Genomic DNA, 13,689 nt, shown 5'->3' with positions numbered 1-13,689 from the left:
TTATCATATGGGACTGAGGGTCTAATGTCTGATGCCAAGAATTTGGGTGTTTTTAGTGAAATCTAATGGTCAGTGCAGGTAATCAACTGAAAACATTTAACAAAACAAAACCCCCTGTGGGCCATTACCGTTGGTCAAACCAAACACCTTGGTGGGTCCGAAGGGAGTGGTAGGCTACCAGTTTACAGTATCTGATCTGCTTTGTCTTCCTCACTGTACTGGGATCAGCCCATATTGCATAATTTGCTAATCACACCACTTTAATCTTACTATCATAATCCACAGAATTTTTACCAAGTTCTTTTTTATAGGCAGTGCTCTGTGCCCAGGACTTGGACTTTTCATCTTACTAGACTGTCACAATAACCCTGAGCAATAGGTAGATATACTGTGATCCCAGTTTTACAGAATGAAGGCAGGCTCCTAGAAACCAAATAACATGTCCTACTCACACAACTTATTTTTCTTACAGAATCGCATCTAAAATATCGACATGGAAACATTTACAATATTAGGTTGAATGGAAAAAAAGGGCAGCTACATAAAGTATATATGATGTTCAAACTGTTTTTAAAAACATGTTTAATGATTGACTATTCTATCATGAAGATATGCTCTAATCTACATAAAGAAGTCTCTATTGTTAAACACTTGAATTGCTATTAAAATCATGTAGGGAAATATTTTTTTAAATCACATGATTTCATTCATTTATTTAGGATCATCAGCCGACAGCCTATACGTCAGTCACTTTACTAGATGCTGTGCCCAAAGGGGTCTCTGATTCATAATGCAGCCGGTAAGTGAGTTTTTTATTTTTTAAAAGCCATAGAGCTTCTTTGAACTTTATATAGGCATTCAGATCAGCTATGTGAATTTTTATGATATTTAAGCAATCTCCACCTGCATCAGTAGTTAGGTCCCAAATGACATTCTCAGCCTCCTGGGTGGAAAGAAGGCAGGCTCCCCCAGGCAGCTTAGTTTGAAGAACGGCACAACGTGCAATAGTGGGCTCCTTGGCTAGAAACTTGAGGAGACTTGGAGATCCATGAACTGAACTTTGAAAGCTATCCTGTTAGCAGGATACACTTTGCAGTCCCTTCGTGATCTCTACGGAGGACAAAAAATGGCTCTGCCTCTTTTCTCAATATTCCACTTGTCAGAGCAGTAGAACCCCAAATAACACAGTTTCTGAGTAACAGCCGCCATGCTGCAGACACAGGCAGACAGAAACACGAGCGGAAGACGACTGAGATGATAACGCAACTTGAAAATATTTAGTTTTTTATCATTCAAGCTAGAACACTTTTGAGCGAAAGGTGGCGGGGGGGCTCTGAACACGGACATTGGGGTGGCGGGCTCGTACACAGACACCCTGCTAACCTGGGGTGTCCATACGGTTACCCTACTGTGAAGAACAGTGCTAGAAACTGGAGATGGTTGAGCGTGGAAGGTTGGGGAAGGTTGGAAGGTGAGGGACACGCAAGCTGCCTTGAGGCATCTGAAGACCTCCATGAAGAACTGGCTTGAGATGATCCTAATTCCTTGACACCTGGAGTGCCTGGACCATGCTGTAGAGGCTTTACGGTCGCATGCAATGGTCTGTGTGCCTCGTTGTCAAGCAGTTCCAGATTCAAAACCCGGATGATGCCAAGTAACGTTGTGGCCATTGACGAGTTTCTTAACCTCTTTCTTATAAAAGGGGGAATAGAGTTGTAGTGATTTACTGAGGTAAACACGAAAGTGAGTGACCCTGAAGAGAGGCTCAATCAATGTTAATGTATGCATTGTACCTACCTAATGCTGGAAATATGCAAGCACAGGAACAGACCACCAAGTGGGTAATGTTACAGGATCTTTTAGGGATTAACTAAATGATGGTTGGAGGCAACATTTTTTGACTAATTTAACTTAGGAATTGTTCTTAGAAATAGAAAAAATCAATTAATTTTTTTCCAGGTATAAGGTGATTTTAGTTAAAATCTTAAAAAGGTATATTCCTAGATATTATACTATAATTTAATATTCATCATAAATGACAGTTGCCTGTCATGATAGATGCTGTTTATTTTCAAATATGTAGACAAAAAGCATAAAGTGCTAGAAATACATTTTAAAATGACATATTGCTTGATTTTGAGACTATCTACAAGTATATACTAGGAATTTCAAAACAGGTAAGCAATAAGACCTAATATTTGAAATCCTTTCATTTTGCTTTCACAAAACCAATTAGCTTATTGTAGAATCGGTTATAATTTGTTTTTCAAATAATGAGATAAAGAGGTTTCTTAGCTTATTAATAAGCACATTTCCAAAAATATACATTTTTAGTTTTTTTTTTTTTTAAAGATTTTATTTATTTATTTGACAGAGAGAAATCACAAGTAGGCAGAGAGGCAGGCAGAGAGAGAGGGGGAAAGCAGGCTCCCCGCTAAGCAGAGAGCCCGACGCGGGACTCGATCCCAGGACTCTGAGATCATAACCCGAGCCGAAGGCAGCGGCTTAACCCACTGAGCCACCCAAGCGCCCGAAGTAAGTTTAAAAAACTAAATTCAATATAATCTATACACTCTTTTTAATGTTGATTTTCAAAATATTAAAAACAACCTGATTTTTGAAGTCCAAGTAAACAGACTCTGGTACTGACCATCATCTTAGTAGGCCAATTTACAAAATTATTATGTTTTTCATTAACTATTGCATTTTAGCATAATGGTTCTCAATGCTTCCCTCTGCTTAATCAGTAGTTCCCAAACTTGGGCTGCATATTAGAATCATCTGGGAAGTTAAAAAAAAAAAAAAAAATCCCTATGACTGGCCACATTCTTGCCCACACCGCCTCGGAGTAGAGTCTGGAGTTTGTGTGTTTTAAATAAAGCTCCTCAGGTGACCCCAGTATGTGGCCATTTGGGAAATGAGCATTTATCCTATGGTCCAATCTGGGGATATAGATATGACCAGGAACAAAAAAAGCAATTAAAAGGTAACAGGGGCACCTGGGTGGCTCAGTGGGTTAAAGCCTCTGCCTTCGGCTCAGGTCATGATCCCAGGGTCCTGGGATCAAGCACCACATAGGGCTCTCTGCTCAGTGGAGAGCCTGCTTCCCCCTGCCCCCCCCAACCCCCCTGGCCTGCCTCTCTGCCTACATGTATGTGATCTCTGTCAAATAAAACAACAACAACAACAACAACAACAAACTAGGTAATAGTCCTCACCTTCGGAGCATCTAGTGCGTTTGGCTGAATGATACGTAGTTTAAAGAACCCGAGTGCCTGGGTCACTAGCTCACGCATCTGGTCTCTGCTTCCCAGATGTGCAAGAGATAAGCAAGACGCTTCTCTTTAAAAGGGAAAATGTTTCTACTGACTAAAAACACAGGGTCAGAAAGGAAACAGAACAAACAATTATTGCTAATGAGATGACTCTCCAGGGTAATCTTCATAAAGCCTTGGGTATTTACAAATCAAGCTGGGGCTTAAGGGTCCTTTCGACTTGGAAAATGTCTACTTAAATCAGTTTTGGGGGGAAGCAGGAATGGATTTTCCTGGGATTGTTTCTGTTGTTATTGAGTGAATAGTAACATTTTGCATTGCCCTTTATAATTGTTAAAGTGCTTTTAAGTTTCCAAGCTCACCTGAACACCCAAAGCTGGGCAGGAATTGTAATACAATCCTGTTGGGAAAATGAAGTTTTGACGTATTAAAAACTGGTACAAGGCATAGCTGGGACCAGAACCCAGGTCTGCTGACTCATAGGCAAATGCTGTTGGATAGAATACTGCCCCTACCTAAAGAGAGAGCCACTGTTTGAGCCTCAGCCCTTGGTCCCGGCCAGGCGATTTTCCCCTGAACATAAGCCACGTCACCATTTGCCCCTTGCATGTTGGTTGTGTTGAGGGAGGCTGCATGGCGTGTTCACTGTGAAGAGGGAGAAAGACAAAAGAGGGGCCAAGAAGAAGGCGGGCTTCAAGGAGACATTTCCAGGTGAGGGAAGAACACAGACAACATGGCCATAGCGGAGACAGGGGCAGGGGACAAGTACATGAGGCCGAAGAGTCGTTAAGAAGCACATAAAAAGCCATTTAGAAGTTTATTTACTCATCTATTTTTTGAGGAGGGGAGGGATGATGTGGGCAAGTGGTGATTTGGGGAAGGCTTGGATTATGTGTTGGCGATGGGGGAGGTGGAAGGTAGTGATGTAGAGAGAACCACTGAGAAACCGCAGTGTATGCTGTGCATCTGAGGTAAAGAGGCAATGGACTAGGACGGCAAGAGTGAAAAAGAAAAGACAAAACAAAACAAAAACACAAACAAAAAAACCTATTAAAAAAGCACTTGAGGGGCGCCTGGGTGGCTCAGTGGGTTAGGCCACTGCCTTCGGCTCGGGTCATGATCGCAGGGTCCTGGGATGGAGCCCCGCATCGGGCTCTCTGCTCAGCCGGGGGCCTGCTTCCTCCTCTCTCTCTGCCTGCCTCTCTGCCTGCTTGTGATCTCTCTCTGTCAAATAAATAAATAAAATATTAAAAAAAAAAAGCACTTGAAACCAAGGAAAAACTATGTATAGCAAAGTAGGAGAGGTAGTAGGCATTTCAATGGGACATCTAGATCTGATGGTATTTGTGTGTAAAGAACTTTTTTAAGTAGACTCCACGCCTAATGTGGGGCTTGAACTCATGACCCTGAGATCGAGTCACCCTACTGACTGCACCAGTCAGGCACTCCAGGTGAAGAACAGTTAATTAGTGATCCCTAATTAGTTGAATGACTGATTAAATGTACATTGTTGTATGTTAATAGGTAGTATAAAGTGCAAAGTGAGGCCAAGGGTGGTTGGCAGACTGTCCTATGTATGCCTTTTGGTTTTGTTGTGAAATAGCCATTTCCATAAAGGGGCAGAAGGAAAGCAAATCACTGCCAGGAAGGGTTGAGAATAAACTAGATGATAAAAATTATTAGTCAAATAGGGGCTAAGGCAATAGTTTAGTGCAGATAGATGTAATCTCTTGTTCTTTGGGACCCAAAACCAGCAAGAAAAGCACTAGGACAGGCAGGCGTCCCCTATAAAATATGTGAAGAAACCCCACAGGACTGACTGTGAGAGGTAGAATGGAAAAGGTGTGTTTGACAGAGTCAGACAAACCAGCTTGTGAATCCTGGTTCTGAGAAAAATGCAAAGGTTAGAATAAATGCAATGAAGAATGACCCTGAAGAGAACGAGAGACAAATTAAAGGTCTGAACATCAGTGAGGAAAGCCGGGAAATGCGTGTGGATTTCAGCCACCAGCGGGTCTGTGAGCCCTCTGACAACTACGGACAGATGGGAAGTTAATGGTGATTCGGATCTGGGTACCAAGGTAGTGAAACGCCAGGAGGCAAACCACAATGACAGAACAGGAAAGAGGGGGCCAGCTTGAGTGCCTTGGTTAGGATGGAATGAGTGAAGGGTATTAGCTCAAAGACTGGAAGGTGATGAAGGAAATCACGAGACCAGCAATCATACCGATTAGTGTAAAGAAGTTAGGCGGTATAAAGACCTTCTAAAAGTAAGGAAAATTTAGAGTGCCAACTATAATCCTGGAGACCCACAGCTGACAAATGGCCATCTTCTGTTTGGGACCATGTTGCTGAGTAACACAGAGCAAACACAGAGGCTAGTGATCCCGGTGGGAAACTGCATATAGCCTGAAGCAAATGAGAGTAGGTAGGTTTTTCAGGGTTGACTATAAAAATGTCAGTCTTGTGTCATCTCAAAGAGCAGGACTAGCATGAAGTTAAAACAGATAAAGGGGTCCAAAGGCTCTTTAAAAAAGGGTTACTGAGAAAGCAGAAGAAACTAAATTGTAATGAAATGAGTCAGAAAAGGTTAGCTTCCTAACTGGTTTCCTAACTTCCAATTTCTCGGTCTCTCCAGAGCAGCCCATGATCCTTTCAGAGGTCAGATTATGTTGCTGCTCTGTTCAAAGTCCTCCACTGGCTTCCCGTTTCACTCAGCATAAAAGCCAGAGTTAAGCAAAGTCTCCCATTAGGTCTCTAAGCTTGTCTGGTTCACGTTCTCCCAACTACAATAGCCTCCTTATGTCCCTCAAACTTGCTAAGCATTATTTACAGGAACCTCTCTCTGGACTCTTTCAGACAACCAAGCAGCGGGCTCCTTCACTTCTATCATGCCTCTGCTGAAAAGTCACCTTATCTGAGAACCTCCCTGACCACACAAAATAACTAAATAGATAACATAGCACCGTCCCCTCCACCAGGTGACCGAGGTCTCCATCTTACTGGAACGTACACCCCCTGAGAAGGAGGACAGTGCTTGGTTCTCCTAAGTCCAGAACAGTATGAATTCCCCAGGCCAGGTATCAAGTATTTGTTGAATGAATCAATGGGGGTCAAGGGATGGCAAGTAAAAGGCATGAAAGCAGTTGGCAGTTCGGTAATTTTGAGTACAGGAGAAAGGGGGACCCTAAGGTAGCGTTTGTAGGAGTCTTCAGACTCTAGAAACTTGGTGTGGCTACACCTGTTACTGTTCCCCCTTGTCCCATCACACTTCTGAGGTTGTGAACTATTACTACCCAGTCGAAGTCTGTAGCAGCGAGAAAGTGAAAGATTAAAAATTTTAGTTGGTACACATTTACCCTTCTCAGAGGTGTGAAGCGAAAGGAAGGAGCAGGCTTACTGGTTGAAAGAGTTCAAATACTAGATAAATCATTTTCACTTGAATTGCTAGCCTCAGATATCACAGTTCTCCCTAAGGTCTCATTCTTACTTTTTCACACTCATTCTCAAGCTATTCGTGAAAGTATGACTTAGACTAAATATTTATGATCTCAAAAGTAGTCTTAAAGAGAAAGATTGCTTTAATAGACTTCATCTTCATTCACTAAGGTACATTTTACCTTAAAGATTATACAAGTCAGCAAGCATCTCCTTTTTAAGACTCTAAGGGAGGCAGTTGACTATTCATAAACCATAAACATCATTGATGTAAAACTGTACTAAAATGGTAGTGAAATACTGGCTGCAATTTTTACTGCACATTTAAAAAGGACAAACTAGTTTTTCAAAAAACGCAAAACTAGGTAGGTCCTATTCTTTCACAGATTTCAAGAAAAATGCAGATTATATCCTGTGATAAATTGATTTTCATTCTAATTTAGGAAATAAAGTAACAGCCTGTTAAATTAATAGGTTATCTACGGAACTTAGAATAAATATATATCTATTCTAAGACTAATGAACCACAGAATTCTCTAATCAAGTATGCTAGTAAAAACACCCTTCTAGTGAGTGTAACAGAGGCACTTCAGGTGCAGGAGGTCTCAGAAAAGCCTGGGTTACACAGTTTAGTCGGGGACCCTCTGCCTCAGTCTCTGGTTGAGCTGTCCTCCAAGAAGCTCACGAAGATTCTTCAGATTCTCTCTGAAGCATTTGCTATCAGAAAAGCACAATGAAGTAGGCTTAAAAGCAAGCAGAGATTTTCAGGTACAGGGCCCGGACTCAAGATGGCGAGGGGCTCAGACTGAAGAAAAGACCAGTAGCTACCAGCCTGGGCTCTTGAGGTCTGTCTTGGGACTCAGCTACCAGCCTGGGCTCCTGAACTCTGTCTTGGGACCCAGACAGAGCAAGCTATTTAAACTCCTTAAGCCTGTTTCCCTGTACAGAAAATGGCAGCAGCAGCACACGGGGCTATTTGCATAATCTCCACAAAGCGCTTAGCATGTATCCAGTAATTTGTAAATAGTAATTTATTGTGACAATATTCCTCTTAGCGCCTAAGGAAAGTATCAGTACTTATACTTAATGTTGGATAGTATGCGGTCCTTGCAACTTTGCCTTAAATTAAGAGAATCTCAGGATCTTCCTGCAGGAAACCCACAATGGGACTTGGGTTACTGATTCTGGAACCAGTTTTCCTAGGATATAGTGGTTAAGAAAGCTGTGTCAAAGACTGTATAAGAATATATGCACATTTCTTACTTTAATTTCCAGTTTGGAACTATTAATATTATACAACTCAATAATGATATACTTTGAATTCAGAGAATACAGATTAGCTATGCCTACATTTAGTGTAACATCGGTAGGCTGAAGTCTTTTTCTAACAAAAAGGGAAAATGTTAAAGTAGTTAAGACAAAAAACACGAACGTAAACACCCAATGGAGAGTCTAAGGTACAAAATTATCAGTCTGGTGAGAAGGAAATTACATTATAAGGATAAAGACAATTTCCTTTTTGACACGTACTGATGAGAGAAATACAGGAATACAATCAAAGCTTCCCTTCCTGCATGAAGCACTCTTTATGGTATTATTAAAATGATTATTCTTTATAAGAAAGATTATCTTTCAAGAATGTTTCAAAGATTACTTTTAGTTAGGTGGCATTAATTATGCTAATAAAAGAATCTTTTTTATTTTTGGTATATGGAGGCAACACCGTGTTTTGAAAACATAAAGGTTGATACAGGGTTTGGGAAACAGTCTGGACGGTGGTAGAGGTTGGAAGAAAGCAGAGCTGCGTAGGACAGTTCTCTAAACACATGGGGAAAGAAAAATGGCAATGAGCAAAGTCTTACAGAAACTCTTATGCAGTTCATTTTACAAAGGGAGCTTCATTCAAAATTTAATCCTAATACATAATACATATATAAACTCCACTTGATGAAATGGAAAACATCTCTCATGTCATATATGTGGTATTTACACAGACTTGATAATTTACTAATAACTTTAGCTAAGTGGAAAAATATGGTATTCATAATCACTTAAATTCAGTCAGTATTTCAACAAAATTACTAATTTATGTTAATAATTTATTATAAAAACCAACTAAGGGTAATTTGATTAATTTTGTTACCACAGAGTTCAGATAATTGCTATTGACAGGTCTGGATCATTTAATGAAGAAAAAAAAAAAAAAAGAAGCAGCTTTAACAATTATTGTGAAAAACGAATCTCTTCTAAGACCAAAACATTACATGCTCAGAAGACTGTAGAAATGATCTAGGGTTGCTGTACAGATCAAAGACTATGGGTAAGAAAGTGACGACAATATACCCACTTTAGGTCTAGGGGCAAGATCATGCATATTAAGGACACCGATTCATTATAATACAGCCATAACATTTCAAGTACATTATAGAATTGTCGTCCACCTGATTTTTAAAATTTCAAGTAGAAAAAAGTAATTCCAAAATATGATGTTCTGATCAATTTCAATATTCAAAAAGTTCAGTCCCCATTCAGAAACAGATAAACAGTATATTTATTAAATGAGTTAAGACAAATAAACTTTACAAATAGACAAATAATAAAAGGCTCAGTGGCTAAAATAGATGGTAAGCATCATCGAAAGAAATCAACACCATCACGGTATCTCAGTTGGCTTACACGTGTAAAAAGAAATTTTCAAAGAGCAATTTCACAGAAATGAAGCCAGTTTTTTTTTTCTTATAAACAAATCACCATTTCTTGGTTCAAAACTGACATCTGTTATGAAAATTACCATATCACATATTTGTAAGATGACAAGGAGTAACTCATCTTCAAAGTGCAAGTAAGTCTATTTACAACCACAAAAAAGGCAATGATGAGGAGAAAAGGATTTTTAAAAAATATACAAAGATTAAAAACATTTGGGATGCAAAATTAAACAATTTTTTGGTTAGAGGATAAAAGAGAAAAAGTGATTGAATTACAGATGCTGATTTCAGCTATACATACTATATAATGGGATCCAAGATCTTTAACAGCTTGCTTGCATTTTTTTCTACTTACATAATGCTCTGGAAATTTCTGGTAGAAATTAACAGTGTCTCAAAGGGAGAAATACACACTAAGCATGTCTTGCTACTATTTCATGGATGTCGTAAGACCCGTTTATGGATTAGAGTTGGTGTAAAAAGCCATTGCCTTGAGTTGAAAAATGAATACTGTAAAAGCTCAATACAAATCCTCCAAAGCACATGCACGTCTAAATCTTTTGGAAATTACATTCATATTTAAGCATCACCAAAATAAAAAATAAAACTGAAAACATTTCCCTTTTCTCTATTCCCTATGCCTTGCAGGCTTCTCCAGTTGCTAGGGTCAATTTCTAGAGTTGAAAGGGTTCTTCAAGATAGTCTAGTCCACCACCCTCATTTCGGGTAAATGATTTTCCCAAGGTCATGCAGCACGTTAATGGCAAAACCGAGACCAGAAGCCAGGTGGCGACTCCTATAGTCCCGTATGCGTTCCAGCATATCATGCTACCTCTTTTTACAGTATAGTTTGCTACAGATACCTGATGAATAAATGTACAATTACAAACTACTGGCAGAGCCAATGTGTTTCTAAGACTTGCAGAGGATTACTGCAAAGCACTGATGGAGAGAAACAGATTTTCCCCCGCCCACCAAAAATACCAAGCACCATCAACTAAACATTTCTTTGCTCAGTCAGCATGCTCAGATGTCGTAGTCCTCATAAACTTTATGTCAGCCTGAGGACCGTATTCCTGGTGAAATCTGGGCCCTAACACAATGCCAGTTCCTAAAAGGTAAAGACAGAGGCAAAAAAGGGGGAGAAGTTTGACGAAAGAAAGAAACAAAGACTTAAATAACCCAATTGGCTTAGAGATGGGCATTCCGAAAGCACATGGTGAATTATTACATCTAAATATACATATTTTAGGACCGTTTCCACCATTCCATATAATCTCATTTTACCTAATTTGTTATTTGGCCACTTACAAATTAAAATAGATGTATCAACGATAATGGTGATTATTATTATTATTATTTTTAGACCATGAGACTATTTTAGATAAACCAAATTCTATGAAGAGTATGTCAAACAGTGAAATTGCAATGATTTTCTTAATGTGATTCTATTAGATTTACCACCAGGGGAATTAAAGTGGTATTTCATGGGGCTGTTACCATCTTGAAATTTATTCCAATTGTGGTTAAAGAGAATAGACTGATGCACCATATATGCAGAATTAAGTAAACAAGCTGAAATTTCTTTTTTCTTTTTAAAAAATTGCCATGTATTTATTTAATAAAAGGGTATATTTATGTTTACAAACAAGTTTCAAAAACAAAAGGAAAACATGTATGCTTCTACCTGTTAACCTTTTTCAAAATGCCAACAGCCCTCATGCTGTATGAAGGTTTCTAAGGATTTATTAGAAAAAATCAATACAGTTCACTCACAGTTCACCAAGACATCACTGAGCTAACATGTTTAGACAAAAACAAAAAGGACTAAGGTTCTCTTGTAGTTTGATAGTTTGATTTAATTTGATTTGCCTGAAATAACAAAAGCATTTCAAGCATCTTTCATTATGTAGTTGATGTCCCACATTAAACAGTCTACTAAATTCTGAACAAAGGTTATTAGCAAGTTTTCAAAAATTTTAAAAATTAAACAGTTGTTTCAAAACCATTAAGTAGTAAATGTATTTAAGAAACTAATTAGGACAGATGCCGTAACTTCATTAAACACCACTGCTCATGTTTTTTTTTGTTTTGTTTTGTTTTTTTTTTTTTTTTGGTTTTTTTTTAAACAAAGCATTAGTGTTATCTATTTGGCTATGAGTCTTAGCAATTTATCTACAGTATTTAACAAGGTAAATTGTAGGCAAAAATTTAGTACAGTTTCAATAGAAACACCCCTTTTTTTGTTTTCCTGAAAATACAGCAGTATTTGAAGGACTAATTTTTCTCTGCATCAGTTATAAGGAAGCTTCCCATCTATGAACAGGAACAAAAAAAGTATCTACAAACCTTGTAAACAGATCTGTATCATTTATAAACATAAATAATCGAAATTATTAACAGCCAACAGCAGAAATTAAAGTATCAATTCAATGATCCAGGGCTCTTTGCTTGCTTGCCCAGCTGTGCTCCTCCCCCTCTCCCATCAAGGACTGAAATAAACTAAAGGTCTGCTAATACACTGGTCAGGACCACTCTTGGGTACTACTGATGATCCACAGGTCAGCAGCATACGCTGTTACTGTTTATCTGTCAGTTCGTTTCTCCCACCCCCCAAAAAGCACCCTCAGTCTGGCAGAAAGCTTTGCTTTTTTTTTTTTTAAAAAAATAAATCTACATTCGTACAAGTGTGTCTTCTGTTGAAGTCCAAAGACAAGAATACGATCTTGTCCATCACAATATGTGAAAAGACCCAGTTTCAATTTGTTTCTTTACAATGCAGCTAGTGTGTTAACATTCGGCTTACAATCAGAGCGATGTTTCCAAACTATGTAGTGGGCTTCCTGGGGATGAAGAGGTAGCAGACTTGTTCATTTCTATTGTAAGGTGAATCCCGCTGTCAACAGCATTGTTATTTTTGTTGGGAGAGGGTGGAGGACTGGAGTTACGTTTTGTAGGAGCGTCATCTTCGGCATCAGTGTCATCGATAAGGGGGATATGAGGCTCTGAATCTTCTATCCTAAACTCAGGATGTGTCATAAAGTTGTGAATCGAACTTCTTGATTCCGGTTTTTCTAACCCTTCATATAAAGAACTACGAAATGCATTCACCACTCGAATCTGTAAACATCAGAAAACACAGAAAGATGTCAGGATACTATTCGCTTAATTTAAAAGTGGCTCATTTATGAGTCTGAATCCACAAACAGCTAGGTATGAGTGAATCATATTTGCATGTAATGCAGTGGAACTTGCAATACACTGTAAAAAAAATGAATATTTTAGTAGGACACTACAGAACAACAAAACCACATACGCTAAGAATTAAGAGTTATAGAATTCAAAGTAATACTGAGAAAATCTCATTGTCACTGGCTAAAAATTTAATAGCCATTTTATAGGACTTTCTTCCCTACGAAAACAAAAACAAACAAACAAAACAGAAACTTCATCATACACAAGCTTTAGCTGATTTTTAAAATAAAAAAAAAAAGTAAGTCTTGAAAACAATTCAAATAAGTTAAACAAAGTCAAGCACAGAGGGTTACTATTCATCATGCTAGGAATTAGGGTGTCACCAACTATGAAAAAGCCAAGCAAATATAAGCTGAATGCCACAATGAACTCACATCTACCCCACTATTCCCTTAATTACCAAATAAAAAAAGACAAAACCCAAGTAAGTATCTATAAAATGCCATTAAACAGCTATAAATATTTGAGTATATGCCATTTGTTTATAAAGCATTAGTGTTTTTCTCTGTAATACATCAAAACTTAAATCACTTTATATACTAGAGTTCACTGAGAAGAACAGATTTAAAACAAAAAGTCCAACTCCCCTGCTGTTGTTCTGTCAACAATCTCACAAAAACACAAGGTTTTTTGGTATTTTTGCCCATACACATACAGCCCAATAACTCGCCCTCCCATACAAAAGTTTGCTGTACAGAGGACGAGAGGTTAATGGGCAATTAACGCAAAAACAGTGCTGTACACACTGACATCAGGTCTCATTAACCTAGTGTCATACAGACTTTCAAAACAAAAAAGGGGACAAAATCCAAAGAACTGAGTATCTACTCGGTATCAATTCAAACACAGTGTTTGCTTTTGCACGGATTCTAATGAATCTTGTTTAGTAATGAAGACATCATTTATCATAAGGTTAAGAGAAATCACGAATACTGGTATTCCAGAAAAAAGACCATCGCATCGGAACCTCTCTAAGACAATGGTGATGAAAAAATTAACAAATTTCTTCAAAT

The 13,689-nt window shown here is 38.5% G+C and overlaps 1 protein-coding gene across 5 annotated transcripts in view; it reads right to left on the bottom strand.

Moving 5' to 3' along the window:
* Nucleotides 1-9,240: 9,240 nt before the first annotated feature.
* ATP2B1 (ATPase plasma membrane Ca2+ transporting 1) overlaps nucleotides 9,241-13,689 on the bottom strand; it is a 124,068-nt gene continuing 119,619 nt past the window's right edge. For 4 of the 5 annotated variants that reach the window (XM_044228993.1, XM_044228997.1, XM_044228994.1 and 1 more), the window contains one exon: nucleotides 9,241-12,541. In XM_044228993.1, the coding sequence (XP_044084928.1) occupies nucleotides 12,230-12,541 (312 nt within the window). In that variant the 3' untranslated portion in view covers nucleotides 9,241-12,229. The remainder of the gene's footprint in view (nucleotides 12,542-13,689) is intronic. The other variant, XM_044228998.1, reaches the window with a different exon arrangement.

The sequence above is a fragment of the Neovison vison genome, chromosome 12 (genome assembly GCF_020171115.1).
Source record: "Neovison vison isolate M4711 chromosome 12, ASM_NN_V1, whole genome shotgun sequence".
NCBI classification, from domain to species: domain Eukaryota; kingdom Metazoa; phylum Chordata; class Mammalia; order Carnivora; family Mustelidae; genus Neogale; species Neogale vison.
Note: the sequence above shows the minus strand (reverse complement) of the source record. Positions and strands in the feature narration are given on the sequence as shown.